Source organism: Parasteatoda tepidariorum, chromosome 6, assembly GCF_043381705.1.
Source record: "Parasteatoda tepidariorum isolate YZ-2023 chromosome 6, CAS_Ptep_4.0, whole genome shotgun sequence".
NCBI lineage: Eukaryota > Metazoa > Arthropoda > Arachnida > Araneae > Theridiidae > Parasteatoda > Parasteatoda tepidariorum.
The window spans coordinates 55,490,946-55,511,260 of record NC_092209.1 but is presented as its reverse complement, the minus strand read 5'-3'; the positions used below and the strand labels follow the sequence as shown (position 1 = coordinate 55,511,260).

General features: G+C 29.3%; 1 protein-coding gene across 2 annotated transcripts; it reads right to left on the bottom strand.

Annotated features, from left to right (window-relative positions):
• Nucleotides 1–1,202: 1,202 nt before the first annotated feature.
• On the bottom strand, nucleotides 1,203–18,086 carry LOC107446067 (alcohol dehydrogenase class-3). Of its 2 annotated transcripts, none has more exons than XM_016060602.3 (10): nucleotides 17,878–18,086; nucleotides 16,105–16,215; nucleotides 13,345–13,486; nucleotides 13,065–13,153; nucleotides 10,797–10,919; nucleotides 9,938–10,154; nucleotides 9,151–9,278; nucleotides 6,584–6,719; nucleotides 2,791–2,929; nucleotides 1,203–1,536 (listed from the first exon to the last, which is right to left on the bottom strand). In XM_016060602.3, the coding sequence occupies exons 3-10, from the start codon at nucleotides 13,484–13,486 to the stop codon at nucleotides 1,500–1,502; spliced, it is 1,011 nt and encodes a 336-aa protein (XP_015916088.1). In that variant the 5' UTR covers nucleotides 16,105–16,215; nucleotides 17,878–18,086; the 3' UTR covers nucleotides 1,203–1,499. The 2 variants fall into 2 exon arrangements, with proteins under 2 accessions (XP_015916088.1, XP_015916089.1); XM_016060603.3 differs by having other exon boundaries at nucleotides 16,111–16,215; nucleotides 17,878–18,016.
• Between the last annotated feature and the right edge of the window lie 2,229 nt (nucleotides 18,087–20,315).

The window sequence follows — 20,315 nt, the reverse complement described above, 5'->3', positions numbered from 1 at the left end:
TCCTCTTTTTAGTTATTATTATTATTTGTCGCCCCTAGATGGCATTACGTTTTTAGAATAAGCAAAACATCTTTGCAGAAGCTCATTCTATTAAAATAAAGATTAATTGTAATCAATATCAATTTGCATAATGCTGTTGCTATACACCAATTCATGATAGTCAAAATGTACCGCAATCAAACAATTTTCTTCGGGTACTTATCTTTTTAGAAAGGACGCAGAAATTCATTCCCCAGTATCTATATTAAAACTGTACAGAATTAATGCAGTATTAATAAGCATCAATTATACTAATATAATACTTTGTGCCTATATTAGCGTATTTGGTACAGATTAAAACTACACCAATTGCCATAATGCAAGTAGTGCCTATTATTAAAATTAATAAATCATTATTGCCGACTATAATAGCATGGAAGTTTTCTACGGCTCCTCTACTCCCTCAGAAATCGGAAACTCTCACTTTTGACAATTCAGCAATCCTTAAGTTGTCTTTCTTAAGCTGTTTTTCACGTTTCTCCAAAGGAATTAATACTATTTTGCTCTTTGGCATATAACTTATTTTTTAAATTCAAATTTCGTTGATGAGTTACAAGGAAATACGTCATAAGAGCATAACTATAAACAAAATAAGCATGTGGTTTCAGCCAACTTAAATATTTATTATGGTGACGTAGTCTGACTATGCTATCAAGCTCAAATTGATTATTTATTTTATCTACCATAACGAAAATTTTATTAAGGAACCTGCAATAAATTTCGTCCTTTCTAAATCTAATAGAGCAATAAGCTAGCAAACATCTATGATGTTATCTTAAAAATATTTGATCAATAGAATAGTCTATAACTTAATTTGAAACAAGGGCTAATGCTTAACTAATGAGAAAATTCCTTTTTTTTCTAAATGCTCTAACGAACGATCTAGTTGAAAATTTCAACCTAATTTAAGGATAGCTGACTAATTTTTGCGTGCAGCCGATGTCCAAATCATAGTGCAAACAATTTTGGAATTATAAGAAATAAATACACACAAATAAACTCTTCATTTCACTAGAATAGATAATGGTTTTGGTTAGAGCAAACGGCGTTTAAAATGGCGAATCTCAGAATATTTTTTCAATTTTCAATGTGAGAATAAAATCTCACAGAATTTGAAATTAAAATCTTGAGAATTTGTAAATAAAGCAAAATTCGAACACATATTTTTCTTACAATATTGATTTTTATTACACTATGAAATTGGGTAACAACATCACTGAAAACAATATGCAACAATAACAATTTTAAAACAAGTTATTTATTATATAATGTGTTATTATCACATCAAACATGTTTGCACATTTTGTTTCGAATAGCATTTGTGCTTAAAAAAATAGCACTAAATTTTGAAATGAAATTGAACTGCTTTACAAATTATTGCAATAAAAGTCCATTGCAGAAATATTTTTTGGTAGACTCCTTTTCTACGAGTAAGAAGACCTCAATTTAAGACACACTACTTAAACCTTCAAGTCAAAATCGATGATTGCTCTTAATCTGAAAATATTTAAAAGTTATAACATATATTTTTGGATTGAAGAAGATTCTGGAGCAAAATGAAATGATAAGACATCGAAATTAAACATTGTACTACACATTAAGTTGCTCTTCAAGAAATATACTATACAATATAATATAATATATATTATATTATATTTTATATATATATATATTATCAAGCTTGTGTTAANAACACGAGCAAATAAAGGAATCTCTTATGGCGCGTTCTTACTGCATTACTGAAGCGTGTTTGATTTGTTAGTTACCTTTTATATATATATATATATAATACAAAAAGTAAATACTTTTGTATTAATAAAAGAATTAAATCTCTTTCGTTTTCGTTTTAGAACGTCTGATGGCTTAAGACTGCAATTAATTCAAGCTAAATACAACACTGATAACAGGGCTGTAGCCCTGATATTACAAGTCGGCAGCATAGTTGCTTGCTGAGGAAACCTTTGGAAGAAGCTTAAGATTTTCTATCTCTGGAACTAAGCGTAACGGAGGCTGACTGCTTCGTGGAAATTTTCCATCACCCCCGGAGGAGAAAAAAAATCGGCAGTGAAAAAAACGTTGAAGGAAGGAAGGAAGGGCGATTTTCCACCCGTACTACTTGTACCTCGTCGCGCCTGAAATGCTGATGTAGATGGAAGGAAGGAAGATGGCTGGAGATTGTCCCCTGAAACCAGTGAAAGTATCCCATCCGGACCCTACAATTCCATAGTGCCTCTAAGTTGGAAGAAACATCATCCATGGTAGTGACTCGACACCGAGTGATCCTACAATTCTTACTACTCAAGTTGTGAAATAAAAAGTGAATAGTAATAGTATAGGTGTGATTAATTTATATTATCAGAAATATTTCGGAGTTGTATATGAGGTTGGTTTTATTGGGTGTAGGTGAGATTGAAATTGGAGCTAATTGATTAGGTTTATTTTGGTGCAGAACATAACCTCATTTTCGACCCCAGCTGTATTTTGTACACTTGCCAACGTTATTTTTAAAAACATCTGACTTGTTTTGTAAGGGAAAGCTAATTATGCAGTGTTCGTTTCGTTTAATTTGCATCCGTTTTAAATAGAATTTGGAAAAATAAGTTGCACAATAATAAACGAATCCAATTGCATGGTTATAATAATAGTGGAATGAATGTTTTGTGCTAGCGATCAGAATTTAACACTGAATAAACATCAATGAAATAAAAAGCATTAATTCATGCAGAATTGTTAAAACACATTGTAACTTACGATTCACCAGTCTTCATTAAGTCAAAGCCTTCATTGATTTGGTGGAGAGGCAAACGATGAGAGATTAACTTTTCTAACTGTATTTTTCCGTCTAATACTTTTTCAACAAGATAAGGAACGTCTCTAACAGCGGTGTAAGCTGAAAAAAGACCATTGTTACAGCATTTGTTGAAAATTATGTATAGTCAGTCAATCGATCACGAGATGAATCCCGGAAGCGTTTTTCCCATTCAACGGCTCTTAATGACTCGCTTTTCTGTTTGGCATTTCTTTAAAGTTAAAAAAAATATTCTTGACTTTTTTCAGTTTAAGTAACACATTTTAAAAGAAATGAAAGCTTGCATTTTAATTGGATATACGTAGCCAATCTTCAAAGAAGAGAGCAAGCTGTTAAAAGTTGCTGGATTGCAAATTAGCCCCTCGGACCTAACAGAAAGCGACCCTAAAGAGTTCATCTCGTGATTTCGACTCATTACATTGTAAAAACTGTGGCGTAATATTTCTCCAAATATAATGTTGAACAACCGAAAAATCGAGTGTACATATACGATTTAAAGGACGTAATTTTAATCTAAACACTTAAAACTGAATAATCTTACACCAAATTCCTATGTCACACAAGAAATATTTTCACTTCGAAAACTCCAAGGTTGGCACATGGCGAGCTTTGTATATCGAGAAACGCTAAGTAAGACATCGTCAGAAGCTTGATTACAAGCTCGCAAGAATTTGTTGTTATTTTCAAAGCTGATATGCATTAACAGAAGGTAAAATTGGTCTCTTAATATGTATGTATGTTTTTATAACTGTGTAATAAGGATAATTATATTTCAAATCTCTGATAACTGTTTTAACTCATTTTATATTGCATAATTTCTATCCACTTCAATTATGCTAAGCCTAGTTATTCTAAATGTATTCTAATTCATATGTATTCTAAATTAATGATTCTTACTTTATATTGTATTGCAAAAACAACTTTGCTAAATTTTATCTGTACCTTATCTTACTGTTAATTAAAAATTTTAATATTATAGAATAGCAAAAATGGTGCCGGCCACTTTTCATCAAGAGGTGTAAGAATACATTGGTGTAGTGAAAAAATAGATCCAAGAGTTATATATAGCATTTCACTTCACCAATTTTATAGCCACCATTTTTGGGTGAGAGATACAATTTAATGTAACTAATTTGACGTAAGACGTTAAAAAAAAATTTATTTTTACCATCACGAATAACATTAGAAACTTATAGCCCAAAAGTATTTATTTCTTACAAATAATAAATTTACAAGCCTTTTAAAAATATTTTAATGTTAATTAAAAAGAAAATTTGAAAATCTGTTTTTACAAACTTCACTTAAAAAGTGTATTACGCAGTCTGTAGTTGGTTGAACCATTATAGTGTGCAAATTTAATAGAAAGTCCATAATATTACGGTATTAACAATTCTTTTTCAACTGATTTTTATGATACTATGCTTCAACTGGAAAAATTGAATATGGTTCAATTTAAAACGTTTTTAAAGTCTCAGTAAATGTGCATACCAACGATATGATGTGATGATATTATGGTTCAAAATTAAACTGATTATTCCAGTAAGTGGTGACGTACTTATTTCATTATTTTTTTAGAGAATGCCTTTTCAAAGTTAGAAATTCGGAATGTGATAGAAATTATGAGTCAAACAGTATGTTAAAAAATATATGTTGAAATATGCTGTCAGCAATTAATGAAGGTTTGGGATATATAAGTCGCGTGGCTCAAAAAATTTTCAGCTTACTAAACTCAAGAAAAACTAAACAAGGGAGCAATCAATTTAATAATTATAGTTTACAAGTTATAGTTCAATTCAAAATTACATTTGCAAAGAAATTAACTGTAATTTTATACAATTTAGAAAAATACAAGATTAAAATGAAGTTAATCTAGGCAACATTAATTGGGTTGAGGCTTTTGTAAAATGTTTGATCTTATCCACATTGTTTAACGCTATATTTTAGAGACTGCTAATTTAGAACCTACTCTTTCGAATAAGTCGTTTAAACTTTATACTTTCTGAATAAGCGCACAAAGCTCTCAAGTTTGGAAGACAACTAATAAACATTGTTGTTAAGTTTTTCTAAATACAAATATGACATTTACATAGGGTTTTCAGTAAGGACCACTCTTAACATGTAGTTTAAAAATCGTCATAAAAAACGAAAGCAAAACGTTGCACGTTGAGGTCACAATTTAGTATTTAAGCAAGAAGAAACTAAATTGCTTTTGAAATTGGACAAATGGTAATTCTGGATGGCGAAAGTAATTAACAACAAGACAGGCTTTATTGCAGAAGGAAACAAAGAGAAGTACAAAAACGATAATTAGAAACCAGTTTTAGTGTTTGTTATGCCTGTCTTTCTCTAAAGAAATATCGATTGCGTTTTAACTTTTTCCGTCGGCTACAAATGAGTTTCCTACCTCTAATGTTGCATATTTTTTATTTTCAGTTTTAATAAAGGTTCTAAAATTACACATTAAGAGCAGTCCTTATGAACTACTCTACATGTGATTTAATTTAAATATTTTATTTGGAGATAATGAAAATTATTTTATGATTGAAACTTAAATTATTTATTAACTAATTTTCCTACTTCTTAAATGAAAAATCATTTGATTGAAAAATGGTTTGAACTCTATCTTTAGTAGAAAACTGTTGCGAATTCTTTATTGTAGGTTATTAAATTATGAAAATAAATTATGTGGTGCAACATTTTTATTAATAAAAAAGTGAAATTATCTGCCATCGAATAACATTAGTTTGTAGCTAATATAGCTGATAAAATATATTATTTAGTAATAACAAAATAACTTTGACACCCTGCAATCCTCTGTCAAGCATAGCATTCAAGAGAATGAGCAATGTTTTTGTTTAAATTTTACTTGATGTTTTAATAACGTATGCCAACAAAAATAATGACAAAAAATTTATTCTACTTTCAAGTTCATGGTTATAGCGACAAAATTTTGAAATTTTTAAAAGTCAACACCTACTTTTTCTTTGAAATGTAATTTACAGTCACCATATGAGGAATTGCAAATATATCTTTAGCACAAATATTGGCAACACTAGTCGGTTGTGGAAAGAGTAGGATGCATCATGCATACTCAAGTGCTATATTTCTTTCTGCATTAACTTTAGTAAGCTTTTAGTCCAGCTGAATCACTGACTCATCGAAAATTTACAAAATGTTATTTTCATCGTCTCTGCCTAGCACCGTATTTAATGCCAAATTTATAGTTTCTCCTAATTTTTCTTACTATGAATATGACGTACCGTGGAAAATAAAATGTATATGCTACTTTTTCTAAATTTTATAATTCTATCATTGTAGCAGTAACCGTGAGATAAAAAAAAAACGTTCTGAAAACTATATTTAAACGCATACAATACATTTCTGCAAAACCTTTGTTCTTTTACTTTTGAACAAAATGTTCGAAACAGGGCCATATATAAGCAAAGTTAACATTATAATTATTCCGTGTCCTCTATTAGTCAAATTAATGAAAATATTAAAATTTTTTTTAAATGCATAGGTATTTGCTTTTAAGTTTAATGCATAACTGAGCAGTATTGATTAATACAGATTGATTACAGCATTCTTTTTCTATATCCCATGCAAAGAATGGGTATTCAGTTAATATTCGATGGGAAGCGATAAAACATCAAGAATTAAAAGATAACTATATATTAAGCATACACTAATAAAAGTCATGGCTTTAAAGCAAACAAGTAAATAGATAATACTAACATCCATTAAAAGTCCCGAGTATTTGTCTGCCATATAGTAACTCCCAAACTCCAACTTTTATTTTTGATCCTATATCATTCAAACCGATAATAACAGTTTTTCCCCAATGAGGATGACTAGAATTAAATGCTTCTTCCTGGAAAACCAACGGTTAAAACATAAGTTATTAATCCAAAACCTGCTGCACACAAGAAAAATTGATATCTTAATAGATAAGACTATTAAAAAATATGAAAGTTATGAATGACTATATTAAATTGGTTTTTCGTATTTGATTCCAAAAATGGTAAACAAAACTTAAAGACTTACATAAGGTTATGAAATAATTTACTACAACCTCTTCACTATTGAAGTATAAAGGAGTATAACAAAGAAATATTTTACAGTTCCGAAGTTCGATTTTACTGCCATGAAGGAATTTAATAATTGTACAATTATACAATGATGAAGGGATTTAATAATTACTAAGACGAATAAATATATTTTAAAAAAAAATTCGAATTAAAAAATAATATTTTTAAAAATCACGTTTTTGTAGTGGAGAATAATAATTAAAAAAAAATTGAAAAACGAAAAACGTGGAGCGCATGAAATACATAACAGTAATGTTATATTAGTGTGTGTATGTGTGCTCTTGAAAATATGTGTATGGTATATCTGTAATTGTAATTGTATCTGAATGTGGATGTGGAATATGTTTGTGTATATGCATATGTATGTGGATGTATATGTGGCTGTGCATGTGTATGAGTAAGAAAATGTGTATATGTATGTGTATATGTACTGTTATGTATTTCATGCGCCCCACGTTTTTCGTTTTTCAATTTTTTTTTAATTATTATTCTCCACTACAAAAACGTGGTTTTTAAAAATATTATTTTTTATTTTGAATTTTTTTATTTTAAATTATAATTTTTTTAATTTTTATTTTATATTTTTTAAAAATTATTACTTTTCAATTATTATTCTTCACTACAAAAAACGTGGTTTTTAAAAATATATATTTTTATTTAGATTATTTTTCTTAGTCAAGAGTAGTCAAGACTACTACAAGACCACTACTAAAATAATAGAACTTTCATTTTAAATTAGGGATACAAAAATCTTTATAGAAAAACAATACCTTTACGACTTTCATTAGTTTTATGCTGATGACAACCAAAACAATCTGGAAATGAATGAGGAAAAACTGGATCCTACCACGTGATTTTTCAGCCAATAAAAATACTCCGACAATAAAAATCTTTTCACCTGACATGTAATACTAATTTGAAATAATGGAATCGACAACAAAAGACAATCTCGAAAATAATTTTTTTTTTAAATTTTAATTTTATTTTACTTTGTATGTCTTTTTTCTCTTCATTTTCATGCATTGTCATCCAATTCTGAACTATGTGCCAAATTTGAAGTTTGTAGCTAGTCGGGAAGTTAGTTTAAAATCGATTACAAAATTCCACCCGGACAGACATACACGAAGGCAAGTTTATATAAACGTGGTAAAATGCGAAGTTTTATTTAACTGCAATGCAGTGTGGTATTAAATCTCAATTTCAAAACTATTTTAATTATGCAAACCAGTCAAACTAAATAATTTTTGAAACCAAACTAACGTTAAATATAATTTTTTTTTAAAAAAAACATTAAGTTTTATTTAAGTACAATGTTTTAGCTGCAATAAATCTCAGTTTCAAAACTGTTTTAATTTTGCAAATCAAACTAAATAATTTTTGAAAATAAACTAACGTTAATTATAAAAAAACAATTTCACACTTGGGGCTAAAATTTCAAAAGTTGGAGAAAAAATAAACAGTTATAGCCATTAAGTGTATGTATTTATCTTAATGTAAAACAATTAATTAATTTAATTTATAGATATAAAATTAATAAAATTAAATAGGTATAAAATTAATACTCATAATACTATGAGATTTCACTTGACTACTATGCTGTCATAAATTTTGCTATTCGTTCTTAGGTACACATACGGGGACTTGCATGCTCTGTACTGTATTATTTTTAAATATTAAATAAATATAAATTTAAAAGATTCATACAAATCACCGAACTACTAACTTGAAAGAAAAAAATATTTAAAAATACTTACGTTTTCTAGCGTGTAGATTTTTTCGAGAATCACTTCTGCTTAAGTGAAATTCGACCCAAATAAATTATATGAATCTATTGGAATCCCCAGAAAGTTTAAATTCTACTAAAGTTTCAGTCAGGGTAAAACTGTAAATTTTTTCATGGTGTGGTATTTTTGTTTCGTCAAATTTGGATTCTTAACCTTCAATATAGCTACAAATTTTGAGAATGAAGAGTCCAGAATTCAATGTAAAAAAAGCATGTTTTTTCTTATGAAGAACGTTTTTAGGTCTTATTTCATAACTTAAAATGTCGCCTACATTAAACATGTCAACAATTTGAACTACTTTCGAGAAATATATTAAAGTAATAATATTGTAGCATGAAAGCTTTAATTTTTCTGTGTGAGAGTATGAATTAGATATATATTACGTTTTTTGATTTTTTTTTTCTTCCTGTGATGTAAACTAAATTCTTACCATAGCCGAAAGATTTCCAACGGAGACGAAACAGTAGTCAACTCCATCTTTGCACATTTGAGCTAAAGTTTCAGGTACACTTTTTACTTCTTTAGGGTTCACAAAATCAGTTGCACCAAATTGCTTAGCTATAACAACACAACAATAAAATACAATTGAAAACGAAGTGATTCAAAAAACTAATCAAAATTAATTTGTTTTGAGATATAAGGAAGATATTTTGTCATATAAAGCACAAATAGATCTTAAAAAGTTTGTAACACACATTAAAATTGAAGTAAAATATCTGAAACTAGATTTTTCACTTAATTATTAAGTTAAATCAGGATATAACCTGATATTATTGGATTTTACGAAAGACGGTGACGTAAAACTACATATTTCTAAAAAAAAATTTTTTGTGTGTCTGCCTTCATATATTTACCACATAACCACCTCCACATCATCACAATTGTTTTTCATTCTCACTTAACACTATGCCGACCGAACCAATATCGCCTAAGTGTAAAGATAGCCATCGCACACTTTTTAACAGCTGCATCTATTACCAAACAAGTATTAAACAATAATGCTCACTTCAGTCAATATGCTTTGAAAATATATAAATTTCAAAATGGACAACAAATTGCGCTAGAGTGTGATGTTTTTTTTTTCTTCCTAGAAATTTATTATTATTATTATTACCCTGAATATTTTGTTCGTCCAACAAAACTAATTTTGGACCAGTATGGAAACTTATTTAGATTGCAATATATTAACTAATCAGGTTAAAACGGAAAAATAATACCTAATTCAAATTTTTTTGGATTAGTGTCGACGCCAATAATTTTTGAGGCTCCACTGTCACGGCAACCCATAATTACACACATGCCAACTCCTCCAAGACCCCAAACGGCACATGTCGATCCTGGGGTCACCTTTCCAGCATTAATGACAGCCCCATAACCAGTTGGAAGGCAACAGCCTGCTAGACACAGCATATTGGGATCAGCACTAGGATTAACCTGAAAAGAGAAGATTGTTATTTCTTGATAAGCGCTAGAAAATTGGATATTTACTGCTGTAGAAAAAAAATCATAATGTTGAAACTTTTTATTCAGTTATACATTCGTGAAATATTTGTAGCAGAGCAGAATTTTTATCTTACAGTTTATAGAAAGGACTCAAACAGTAAATAATACTAAAAACTTCACACAAAAAAACGTATCACGTAAATTTTTAGATTTGATTATTCTAAGAAGATCGGATTTCTCATCTACTATAATGTGTACATGATGGCGACGCTCGCCTATTATATCGTACACTAGTCACCTATTATATTGTGAAAGGATCATTTTGTACTAGATTGAAATGCAATAAAATAAGTTCATAAATATTTAGGCATTTCTGAAATTAATATTATAAAGGCAACTTCTAATAAATTTAAAAAAAGTTCCTTAACCTCTTGCTTTTATTGGTGCTACTGTTTTCATTAGAAAATTTTCTTTTATGGTTTATTTAAAAATTTTCAGAAAACAAGTTCAAGTGCAATTACTTGAATAACTCAAGAGTCATTTATTTTTATTTCTTCAGAAACTTTGTCCGGGCTTGAAATTGGTATTATCAAAAGTTGAATACTAAATAAATTTTAGAGAAAATGTACTCACTTTTGTGACGTTATATTCAGATGTGACGGTATATTCCGAAAATAATCCTAGAGAATTTATTTGAGTGAGCATTTTTCCTTTGGCTGAGATGCGAGACGTCCCGTCCATTTGAAGACCAGTTTTCTGAATTGGCAAAATTTTAAAGAAGCATTAGGACCTTTGCTTATTGTTTAAGAACAGCAAATAAGTACAAATGTGTAAGAAATTTAAAGAATAAAAGTATTTAAATAACTAATGCTTCGAATTATATTAATTTATTATTAAGGTTTTAGGATATTATGTAAATTTTGCTGAACAATGTAAGATGGTAGAAATAATAGTTGGTTTTTGTGAAGTACTGACATAATACACTGACAAAAATTGTAATAAATAAAATAATAAAAAATAGAGACATTGTGCTGATAATTCTCTAAATGTTATAAATGTGTTATATAAATATATATACAGGGTGATTCTGAAAAGATGGGCAAAATTTTAGGAAGTGATAGTACACACCCAAGCAAACAATTTTTATCAAAGAATGCATGGTCGAAAACAAAGCGCAAAGGTGCTGGCGCATTTGGAAAGTTGTTCGATGCAAACGTGAAAGCTCCATTCCTGTTGCGAGTTACTGCACTGTGAGTTATTATTTGCATGTTATGGGAAGAAGAAGAGCTCGTATGCAAATTTTTCGTCACGATTCATACATAAAAGCTGCTAATTCGAGTGCTATAATGGCAAAAAATATTAAAAAAATAATTGGCTTTTTGTGGGGACAGCTGAAGGCTCTTATGTATGAGACTCCCATTGAATCTGCAGAAGAACTTGTCGCCAAGCTTTCAGCCACTGCAGGGAAAGTTCGTGATGGTGTGTTTCAGAATGTTCGCCTATCTTTTCTTCGCCGTTGTACTTCGTGCATAGCCACTGTTTTGAACACTTATTGTAATCACATGCCATTAAATTTGCTTTTATAACTTAACTTCATCGTTCTTTGTGTGTTTTTGCCTCATATAGGAACATAAACTTTGACGCCCTCCAGCGGTTTTGCTTTTTGTTTTCGACTATGATAAAAATTGTTTGCTTGGGTGTGTACTATCACTTCCTAAAGTTTTGCCCATCTTTTTAGAATCACCCTATATATATATATTTTTTTTTGTAATAACTAATATTTTTATATATCAATCGAATTTTTGTTAAGAAATGCACATAAGGAGCGCAACTAAATATATAGGCACGTGAAAAACATAAAAACGTTATCAATTTCTGAAAAATTCCTTTTGGGGAGGACGGGATAAAAAAAAAAAAGAAAAGAAAAAGCAAAACCAGTTTGAATAGTGAGTGAATAGTTTCCCAAGCGGGAATTTCCCCCCCATCTTACAACCGATGAAGTGACCGATCCGACACCGATGAAGTGACCGATCCGACACCGATGAAGTGAAGTGATCCGACAGTGTGCTTTAAATCGGATTCAATTGGATATTTGTAAGCGACGTCACGTGTGTATTCGACTGACCTCTGACTCCACAAATGCAGCGATTTACCTAAGATTATGTCACTTACAGGTATCCAATTAAACATGCCTTTTTTTTTTTTTTATCTTATCTTCCTCGTTCCTAATGATTCGTCAGTAAATTCCGACTACGTTTTTTCTTTTCTTTTCTTCCCGCTCAAATATTTAGTTGTGACTCATAAGCTATAACTTTTATTTAGTTTATTTGTAAAAAATAATTCAAAAATGCAGATCAAATGCAATAATCTCGTTACATCCTGCATACAGCAACAATGACTTTGCACGATCTATTATTTATTTATATATTTGTAAGTTTAGTTGGTAGGTTTAAGATATTTTGGTCTTAATTCACTATCGGTAGAACTTAAAAAGCGTTGTTGAAAGAATTAGTCTCATCGGTTTTACATGTTGCGATGACTTTGATGTCGAGTGTTGCTTCAGAGAACTTCTGATTTATTCTCACTGCAAAAGATTTTATTAATAATTAAAATTAAACCAACATAATTTGAAGAATTAGTCTCGTTGGTTTCACTTGCTGTGGCTTTTTGATGTAGAGTGTTATTTTGCAAAAATTTTGTAGCTCTATCTCAAGGCAAATGATTGGACATTTTTAAGTACTATCTATCACAGGAAAATAAAACTAATTAGCAAACTTTTTGCGGCTTTTCAGTGAACTAGTGGAAAGCTTTTTAGATAAAACAATATATTGCTTTTGGAATAAAATCTACTTGGCTTCTGATTTCAAAAAAAAAAAAAAAAAATGATTAAGAATATCTAACCTGAGTTTTTCTGCAAGCATTGGTCTTTGAACTCATGCACCAATCACACTCACGGCAATAAGATATAAATGCAAATACAATTAAATCACCTATAAACAAAATTGAAAAACTTAAAATCCTATGATTATGTGTTTTGTTTAAAAGATAAGATTTAAGAATTTATCCCATAGTCTACATTTTACAGTCATGAGAAACATAAGTCATAAAGCTTTTTAATTATATTACGCATGGAATTTTTATTTCCTATAGAATAGTGTTTACGGAGTAGTTTCATACTTGCCTGTCTTAAAACGTTCCACACCTTCTCCAACACTTTCTATAAATCCAGCACCTTCATGTCCTAAAATTGTTGGAAATGGAAACTTTTTGGCAATTCCATTCTGTATGTGAAGATCTGAATGACAAATACCAGCTGAAGCCATCTGAAAGAAGAAATTTCAAAGTATTGCTTTGCAGTCTTTCTGCATTCAATAACTGTATTCGAAGAAAACTCTATATTCAATAACTGCATTCGTATGAAACGTAGAACAAAACTTATTTGTCGTGAAATTAATGGCATCAATCAGTCAGAAAATTCATTCTGCGATGATCCTTATTAGAGGTTTCATGTGATTCTGTTCGTAGATTTATTAATCTGTGACCAATAATGGGTCCAGACTTAATGTTTATTAATTTTAAAACTTTGTCCGAACTTGTCACTCCCTAATATCTTTATTTTTTAAATTGAACTACTTTTTTAAGTTTATTTTGATTGATGAAGAAATGTTAACATTTATACATTGAATAGGAAGTGCATAAAGTATGAGGAGAAGACATACTATCAGGCCAAAACACCCAGTTGGTATGGACTTAGAGCTTTCCGAGGCACATATTAATCTGATGTTGGTCCCCCTTTTGCATCTATGACAGCTTGCTCATAGACTTTCCACCAGTTCCTGATAGGTGGCCATCGGAATTGACTTCCAGGCTTCCATCACAGCTGAAGTGAGTGCTTGCAGTGAGGATGTTCGATTTGGCTGGCTACGTAATCTGCGCTTTAATTCGCCCCAAAGATGCTCTATGGGATTTAGATAGAGCCTTGAGAAGGCCAGGTTTTCAGCACTCATTTCGTTAAAACACGTCTGTGCAGGCCCCGGTGTATGAATGGAGCAGTTATCCTGCTGGGGGAGAAATGGTCCTTCCCCGAAATATTGCCATGGAGTTGGGAGTGCAACACTGTCCAAAATGTCCACATATATCTCAGAGTTTATGTTTCCAACCACAGGAGCTAACAGACCTAGGCCAAACCACGAGAAACACCCCCACACCATTATGCTTCCACCACCACCATAACAACTGGCTGTCTGAATACTTTTATCCAGAAAGTGTATTCTGGTGAGTTAAATTCGTTTGGTTCATCTACAAGATTAACTTCTCTAGTCTCATATTAATTGAAATATTTGTATGTTATGAAGTGATCTAAAAGAGTCTTTTGCTTCATTTCAGAATAACAGATCCGTGTATCAGATGTATCAGATGACCCATGCAGATGATTTCCATTCATAGTCCATGACCCACCCTTCATCATCACAGAAACCTCATATTTGGACCAACAATTATCGACTCTAATCTATGATTCGTCTAGAACTGGGAATAATTTTCTTTAACACAGTACTTTTCACGTGTCCCCCCAAGCAGTATAATAGCATATTTGAGAAAGAAAGTAAATTACTCCTTGGCGAAATACATAGTCGGCAAAGGAAGGAAGCACTACTTTTTCAACTCGTGATGAAACTGCCACTGTAAAAAACAATACCTAAGCAATGTCATATTGGATATTTTCTGGAATGCTCTCCAAAAATAATCAGAAGATTTCGTAAAAATAAGACTCAGAAGAAAATCTGAACACAATAGCTTATTTATCACTTGTAGATGCACAATTTCGTAGAAAATCTTCTGCACGAATTTTGAAACTGTTTTTGGACTTGACAAAAACTTTTGAAGCTTCTTTTGAATTTATTTTCTTTAGAATGACGTAGGAGTTGGCCACAAATATTCGCGTAAAGGAATTGGACTATCAAAGCAGCATATTGGCAAGTTATTCAGGACTGCGCAAATACTTTAAAAGGAATGTTTCTTCAAAACGAAAAAGGTAGTGCTTACAGAAAATCCGAAGATATTTTACACTAGAAGAAAAATTCTTCGAGTGTTTTCTGAAGAAAATCCTATGATTATTTTTAGAGGAATAAACCCTTCATTTGCCACATATTTTTATGCACAACTTTAAGTTTATGCTGCATTTTTGTCATAGGTATTTGTTATAAGGAAGGTTGTTAAAATCTTGCACTAGTATTGTTATAAGAAAGGTGTTTATAAGCTGGCTCCAGTTGTCAAAACCATTTATACTGCAAAAAATTCCATATCAAATTATGACATAAGGTACCAGCACTTTGGGTGTATCAACCATAATGTCCATTTCTCCGTAAACTCCACTTTTACCATAAAATGTTATACCGTAATTTTTATAGTAATATTTGTTTAATTCGAGTGATTCAGTTATTTTACTGAAATTATTATTGTAGAAATTAAGGTAAATTAGATTCAACGTGTTCCTATAAAAAGTACCAGCAACCTGAGTACCGGTACTTTTGTTCCGTAATTTAATCCAGAATTTCTTACTACTTACGCTTTCCCTACGTTTGGAGATGCATATAAAATTGAAACACCAAAATCTATAAAATCACATATATCTTAATGAATGGCACAAAAACTATTAAAACTTTGGGTGATGTGTTTCTAATCGGTGATGTGCTTTTAAATAAAACAAATATTATATTTCCAATTAAATTATGGATTAAAGTAAGATATTTAAATATTAAATTAAGGGAAGGAAAAGAAATGGGGCTAAATATATTAATCGGGCCTGCCTCAATTTTTAAAATTATAACATTTAGTAACAAAAAGTTCAATTAAATAAGTTTTGTAATTTGAAAATCAGTGTAGTTCTGTCTCTAAATTAGTTCCGAAATTTTTTGTAAAATTCCTTATGTGGAAAACATACTTTTACCCTTTCTTAGGAGTCTTCTCCTTTCTTAGGAGTTGCTACTTCAACTGTTTCAATGGAGTAGGGTTTTCCTATCTCCCATACCACTGCGGCTCGGCATGTGATTGGCTGAAAAAAATCAGTTACATTAAAAAATATTGAAAAAAATTTTTTTTTTGAAAATACATACCATCGCTAAATATTTTCTCGAAATTTACTCGCCAAATACTCGCCAAAGCAATTAAAACATTATACTTGGGTAATTTTCGAACTTAAGCTTTTTTTTTTACATTTTGAAACGTTTTAATATACGTAATCGGTAGATTAAAAGTTTCAACTTTTTGCACATTGTAAAGAATTCCAGATCAAATTGCGGTAAAAAGTATCAACACTTAGGTTGCTAACTGCGGTACTTTTTTACCATAAAATCCACTTTTACCAGAACATGTTATGAAACAAAAAAACTGATATATCGCATTTTTACAGTAATAATTACATTAAAATCACTGTAAAAATTAGGCTATAATATTTTACGATAAAAATGAATTTTACGGCTGATGCAACCAAAGTGTTGGTACTTAATACCGTAACTTAGTCCAGAATTTTTTATTTTGCAGAAAATGTTTTTATGATAACAATTTGAATTATTTAAAACGCGATTCTTTATTTAATAAATTGGAAATTTCAACACCCGTCATAATTGCAATTTCTTTGATAGTTCTATTTACAAGAATATTTAGCAAAGTAAAATGCTGAGAATTATATTTAATAAGAGAATTTTAAAATGTATTTATAATTAGCACAAAAAATTAATGTTTAATAAATAACTAATTAAATTTAGCAAATTTTCTTAATAAAACGACTGATCGGCAAAATTACTGTTCAAAGCTGAAATTTTCAAAGCTTCTTTAAAAAAGGAGAATGCGACTTTAATTACATACATTAAACCAAACAGCACTGAAACTTTTATGCAGTTCTTTCCTTAATTTTTTATAGGCACTTATTATATCACTTTAAAAATACTTAGCAACTATGAACAATTATTTTAACAAATAGTTTATAACAATTATAGTTTTGATTCTTGAAGATTAATTTATCTTGTTTAGTAAATTAATAAACTTATAATGCCTAAAAACACTATTATTGAACAATTTATTTTAGTAGAAGCTGATAAAACTATGAATCACTAATATTTCTTTTTCAATGCGCTTCGTTAATGTTGCATTAAAATGTAACTATTAATTTCAATGCTCTTTCAAGAAATAGCACTTAAATTCAATTCTATCCAACTTGATTTGATAAAGTTTCCTCATGAAAGAATCAAAATATCTTTCATCAAAAGCTTTAAAAATGTTATAAAAGAAGAACAGTACTACAATCATAATTTGGATTCTATTTAGTTACTTTTTTTTACCGAAATAGTTTTCGGTTACGGAGAGATTCTTTGTTTTAGTGTATTTTTAACTAAGAATTCTGTTAAGGGAGTAACTCTTGTTAAATCAACGCAACTACCAAAGTGCATTGTAATAAAATTTTAAAAAAGAATTAATTGAATCATTTTATGTTACGTAAACAGGTTTCTGTGAGAATGAATGAAATGTTTTTTTTTTTTAATCTTATTAAATTATTACTATACTTGTGTATGTCCAAACTAATTTCATATCCGTTAAAATCTAGTATATAAAATTGGAATTTATTCCAATAACAGCTAAAAAATTATGGCTTTTAATTTCACACCTGGCCAATCTTAATCTTTTGTTAATTTAATGTAGCAACAAAAAGTAATCTTACCTTTCCGGCTGTTGTCATTGTTTTTCACTAATACTGGAAACAATATAGAGGTTTTACTTTGATCGCTTTGATTTCCTTGATTTCCATGAGAAAAAAAAATAAAATGATGGAGATCAAAATATCTTATTAAAGTCTATCAAAAGTAGTGTAAATATATAAATTCTTATCGTTTATCATTAATCAGTTTTCTTTTCATTCTAATCTTTCTTATTTTGGACACATGAACTTTGTATTTTTTTCTTGCCTATCAATCACATCAATCTTCAAGGTTCAAAATTCAATACAATAATTGATTGTGTTGGAATTTTTTTTATCGATACGTATTTGTTGATTGGTCCTTGTTACCTATCACTGACTCTGAGACTCATCTCAATCACAATGTATAGAGAAAATTATTTATAACTAGTTAAATACCCGTTTTTCGTACGGAGTGAATAAAACAAAAATAACCAATAATACAAAAATAACCAATACTACGAAATCAACTTTATTGAATAGAATTTGAATATAGTACTAGATGCATTTATCAATTATCGCAAACTAAAACAAAAATTTTTAAATCAAATAAAATTGTTATGAGACCTTTAAAGGAAATTTAGAGCATAACCATTTCTCGATTTGCTTTTTAATGCACTGTTTAAAATACTTGTAAGTAATGGTACAAAAAAGTTCTTTTAATTCTAATTCATTAAAGTATTAATGCACTATCTCTGATATCACTGGAAATATATTTTCTGAAACTACTAAAATCTTTTGCAGAATTATTAGTAAAGTTGCACCATTTTCTACAATAACAGTAATACGTATTTACGAAATTGATTAAGCGTTATCTTCTTACAGCGATTTTTCCACGGTTCCTCTAAAAGTACCTTCTCTTCATTAACTTAAATTTTTAGTACATAAAATATTTTTTTTCAATTAAATCACATTACAAAAATGAATTAAACATTATTAGTGCATATAATTGTACGGATATTTTTTTTTATTTTTCTCATAAGCGATTTAGTACTACTTTTCCTTTATTTTTACCTTTCAATGCATAACTATTTTTTTTTCATTTCAATTACCGATGATTTTGAATTATTTACTTTTATCGAAATCTATAAACAAAATCTATTAAACTAAAAACAAAATAAGACGTGGTTTCAGATAACCTTAATTTGTTGACGCAGACCTCATTTTGCTTTTCAGTACATAGCCTATTTTTTTTAAAATTAATAACTAGTACTAGAATTGATTTTTATTGATGTCAATAAAAATGTTGACATTTATTATAATAATATAGTTCTCCTCAATGAATTAGTGACATCCATTAATTTTGTTTTTCAGTATAAAACTCTTGTTTTTTTAAAATTTCAATTTCGTTGATTTTAAACTATTTACTTTTATAGTAACACGTTTCAAAATCATAACTATAAAGAAATCAAACAGGTGGTTTCAGATGATGTTAGAAATTTGGTGATGCAACGAAGTTAATGTTGTTCGTTGATTTAGCTGACATAAATAAAATTAAAACAAAATATTAAATTAAGTGCAATAAACACTTTTCTTGATTCAACCGTATCATTAACTTACAAAATTGACCTAAAAACGTAAGAATATTAGATTTTACTGGAGCACATTACATAGTATTATGTTTTCTCCGTGATGCAGGATTTTAATTTTATTTTCAAAATCTCATATTTATTGTTGCAAAATAGTGGCCCATATTCAATTCAGGTAAAGTTGAAAACTTTTGTCTTATCCAAGTTTACAGTTTTCTTAAGTTGAAATAAAATTGAAATGAAAAGCAATTCTTTCGACTATTTCATATATTTACCGTAGACACATGAAAATATTTTTAAGTACTTTGTTTTCAGTTAATCATTTTTTCACAATAGTTCTTTAAATATAAAAAAGTGAAGAATCATTTTTTAAACAAATCAGGCTGTCAAATGTTTGATGGTAACATTCGAACTTACCTGATATATATTCGAAGCAGTGGCTTGCATTATTTAGGAATAGTAAATCATTTATACTGAAGTTTGAGAAACCGGAAAAAGTAAAATTATATTCAAATTTAATTAAAATCACACTAGAAAAAGAATTATCCATAAAAATATTATTTTTTGTTTCTTATCCTAAACAGAAACGTTTCTAGCATTATCTCTATAAAAATATGATCAGTTTATTAAGAATAATTCGTAAATTTTGTACAGCACATATTGAAAGATCACGATTAATAATTCCAGATTTTTCTTCATTTGCGTGTATAGGTTATTTTTATGAATTATAATAATATTATGATATATAATTGCAATATTATAGCAATTATTTTAATTATATATCATAATATTATTATATTTCTAACTCGCCTGCAGTCAAACTTCTATTTAAACCAATTCTTAACGGGCCACGGGGTTTTCAGAATATATCCGCAGAAATTCTTCAATAAACGA